Consider the following 3,681-nt stretch of genomic DNA (forward strand, 5'->3'; position numbering starts at 1 on the left):
CGGGGTCTCGGGGCGGCTCCGGGCGGGCGGCGCTGTCGCTGGGCGGTTCATGCGGCGGCGGTTCCGGCGGTGGCGCCTCGCGGCCCGCCGGAGGTGGCTCCGGATCGCGGCCCGCCGGCTCCCGCTCCAGGGCCGGGCTCTCGCCCTCGCGGCGCCGCACGGGTGACAGGCTAATGAACGGCACCCGGCGCGGCTCCGCCATCCTCCGCCGCCGCCGCCGCCGCCGCCCCCGCCCGCCGTCCGCCGGCCCCCGCCTCACGCGTTCGGTGACACCGCTCTCGGCGCTCCCTCCCACCGGCCCCGGCTCCTCCCTCTCCCTCCTCCCCGCTCCGCCGCCCGGTCGGAGCTGCCCCCTACGTTCTCCTCGCCGCCCCCGCCATCTTGGCGCCCCCCCACATAAATAGAGCAGCCCCGCAGCCCGCGCAGGCGCAGCCCGGCTCGCGTCGCTGCTGTTATTGCTCAGCTTCCCCCGGACGTCAGCGCGGTCGCCACCGCCCACATGCCGCGGGCGCCGGGTCCGCCCCCGGTTGCCGGGGCGATGTGCACGCCGGGCCCGCAGTCGGCCGCGGGGGCTGCGCAGCGTTCGTCGTCCCGGGGCAGCGCGGGGAGTCTGCAGGGGCCGGGGGCCTGCCTGCTGAAGGAAGGTCCGCTGTGGTCCCTGGAAGTCGGCGGCAGTGGGTCAGTCACCAGAGAAAAGCCGCCCGTGCGGGGAGAGCGGCCGTTCCCAGCCTGGACGGCGCGGACGCATCRTGTCTAGGTGGTATCAGCCCACGCTGAGTGGAGCAGCTGAGGACACCGGGGTTTGAAAAAATCGTGCCGTATCGAGTTGATCGTAGCCTGTTCCTACAGAGCAGCAGCCGCTACCGTGGGGGCCGGCTTGCCTTCGGGGGACAAGGAGCTTGTTCAACGGCCATGCAAGGTCTGTAGGGTACCAGCTCTAGCTGCAGGGAGCAGTTGTGGGTGGGTGGGAAAGAGCTGTTCGAGAGAGATGGGGACAACGCAAGGAAGGCAGGGTTTGAGCAGCAGCGAGGCTTCCCTCATGAGCAGGAGCTGCCTGCGAATACTGCAAGTGTTTCTGTCTGTCACCACCTACTTTGACAGACTGACGACTGGTATTTCCAGATGGAGGTATGCCACCAAAGCCATGTGAAGTTTCAGTAAGCTTATGATCATCATGAGCACTGTATCCTCCAGCTTCTTCGGAGCAGAGAAAAAGACGTTACCATTTCTGGGGTTTTTTTTTAGTCTCAGAAATATTTGGTATGAGTGGGTTTATTCTCTTATAGAAAAATATACTCACGCAAAGCAAACAATTTACATCTGTGTAAATTATTTTGGATAATTATAACAGCCTATTCTGTGCATCACATTACTCCACTTTTCAAACTGCATGCATCACTGTGCTTGATGTTTTCCTCTCTTTGCATGGGAAGTCTTTTGACTTGACCTCTTAATTTCATCTACACTCTGGAGAARATCCCTGACATTAGAACAATGTTACTGAAAGTTATAACATCACTAACAGGGAATGGAGGGCATTCCAGAATACTCCTCAGCAAGTCACTGGAATGATTGACCCCATCTGAGAAATGTAAACTCTCCTTTTGAAGCTTGAAACTTTGTTGAGCTTTATCGTCTAAGGGACTTATTTTATCTTAAAGTCTTGCATGTTGTGGTATGACTAGTAAGCTTGGTGGAGATAGATATATTCCTCAAATATGTTTCAACTTCCACTATGATAAAAATTTGATAGTTGCAATTGTTGTTCTGTTGAGAATTTSATACAGCTATCTGTGATGCACATAAACAATGTATTTCTGGATTCAAACTGAGTGAACATCCCTAAGCTCCAGACATGTGGACCCTGCCAGGAAGATTCTGATTCTCATCAAAGTTTCTGTGTCATCCATATCATTAAATCCTGTGAAAGTAAAAGGGGGCCTTTCCTCAGAAAAAAAGCAATTTATTGCACATCAAACAGAAATCTTATGTGGAAGTCACAGGCTCTTCAGCAGCTCTGCTGAACACTCCTTTTCAATTACCAGATGGGAGATCAGACCTTGAAATAAGTACAAGAAGAATAAAAAAAGATAGTTTATTCACTAAGTATTCACTGAATAAGTATTTTTCAAACCTCACTTCCTGGAGAGTTTCAGCTTAAGAGATACCGGACTCCTCTCCAGAGCTTCAAGAAGGGCTTTGAACAAACCTGACCAAAAGAGCAAGGTTTCAATGGCAATAGGAAGTTTTAAGAATGGCAACAATTTTAATGCAAAAAGTAGTTACTGCTCCTGTAACTGGAAGCACTTTTTACCCTTCAAAGTGGATTTAGGTGCATCTTTTGCTCACTTGCTGAGGTGAGAAGTGGTCTTCCAACACCATGTTTTGTGCCAGGATGCCATAAACAGCATGACTATGTATCTCAGAGGTAGCTGATGAAARCAAAATGTTGTTGTTTAATGTGTTTTTATGTCACATTAAAAATAAGTGAGAAATCAGGGCAAGTCTTCATGTGGAAGAAGGAAAGGGATTACAAYGGAGGGGATGTGTCATGGCAGTGTGAGGTCCTCAACCAAAGGTGGGGGTGTTAGGGTATCTATCATCCATGCTGTTCAGAAGAATTTTCTCAATGAGAAATTTAAAGCTGACACAACTTTTGAATGACTGGTGATTTTTCTGCCCTACAGAACCTTGTAACATTCTTTAAGCTAATAAATAAGACTGTTGACTTAGAGGAACGTCACAGAAAATTCAAAGCCTCAAGTGYTTGGTTTAGATGATGTAGCAAGTTAGGAAGAAAACACACTGAGAGAAGAAGGAAAGAAGAACTGCATCCTTGCCAAGGAAGAGCAAACTGCTTGAAGAACCTCCTGTGGCAACACCTTTTGAGCCTGAAGAGAAGATGAAATATTAAGACACTAAACATCAGCTCTTAAGTAGGTGCATTTATCAAGCAGAGCAGGATCATTTGTTCCTTTGGATAACAGTAGCAAATTCAGTTGTAAACAACACGATAAGAACACTTCTCTAGTTACATCTTATTTTTTATTTAATTGTTAATAATAATTTCTGCTTCTGGTGTTAAGCTTTATTACTGGAGCAAGCATGCAACTTTTGTCTTTAAGCTTTCCTAATCTTAAGGGTGAACTCATTAGAGTTTGACAAATAAGCTGTAAACTTCCACAGTAGTAGTGATCCCAGATGGTGTGTGGACTCTGTCTTAAATGACATTAATCTGGGGATGTCACGCCCTGAGAGATTTTCTCTGCCAAGCAGTGAATCTCTAGGAAATTCCTCTTTGCACGTTTACTCTTAACTTTTCTAAGAAGGAGGAAAAAACAGAGGGGAATAAATTAATTACCTTCTAAGTGATGGCAAGAAAATTAAAGCCACTGAATTACCAAAGTAACAAGCAATAGGACAAGATAAAGCTGATCTGAAATTGCACCAAAGGGGGTTTCAATTGAATATTAGGAGAAAAATTTCATCAAAGGGTTRCCAAGCAATGGAATAGGCCACCCAGGGAAGTGGTTGAGTCACACTCCCTGGAGGTATTTARGGGCTATGTATATGTGACATTTGTGACATGGTTTAGTGGTGCTCTGTGCAGTACTGAGTAAATGGTTGGATTCAATGAATTTAAAGTTGTTTTATTCGACCTGAATGGTTTGATTATTTTTA

The 3,681-nt window shown here is 47.9% G+C and overlaps 1 protein-coding gene across 1 annotated transcript in view; it reads right to left on the bottom strand.

Moving 5' to 3' along the window:
• Positions 1–217, bottom strand: part of UBN2 (ubinuclein 2) — a 50,806-nt gene extending 50,589 nt beyond the window's left edge. The window contains 2 exon segments of the mRNA XM_057389465.1: positions 1–4; positions 6–217. The exon segment at positions 1–4 is cut by the window's left edge and continues 174 nt beyond it. Coding sequence (XP_057245448.1) covers positions 1–4; positions 6–202 — 201 coding nt within the window. The 5' untranslated portion in view covers positions 203–217.
• Between the last annotated feature and the right edge of the window lie 3,464 nt (positions 218–3,681).

Source organism: Malurus melanocephalus, unplaced genomic scaffold (assembly GCF_030028575.1).
Source record: "Malurus melanocephalus ecotype Western Australia unplaced genomic scaffold, MMel_1.1 scaffold_17, whole genome shotgun sequence".
In the NCBI taxonomy this organism is placed as follows: domain Eukaryota; kingdom Metazoa; phylum Chordata; class Aves; order Passeriformes; family Maluridae; genus Malurus; species Malurus melanocephalus.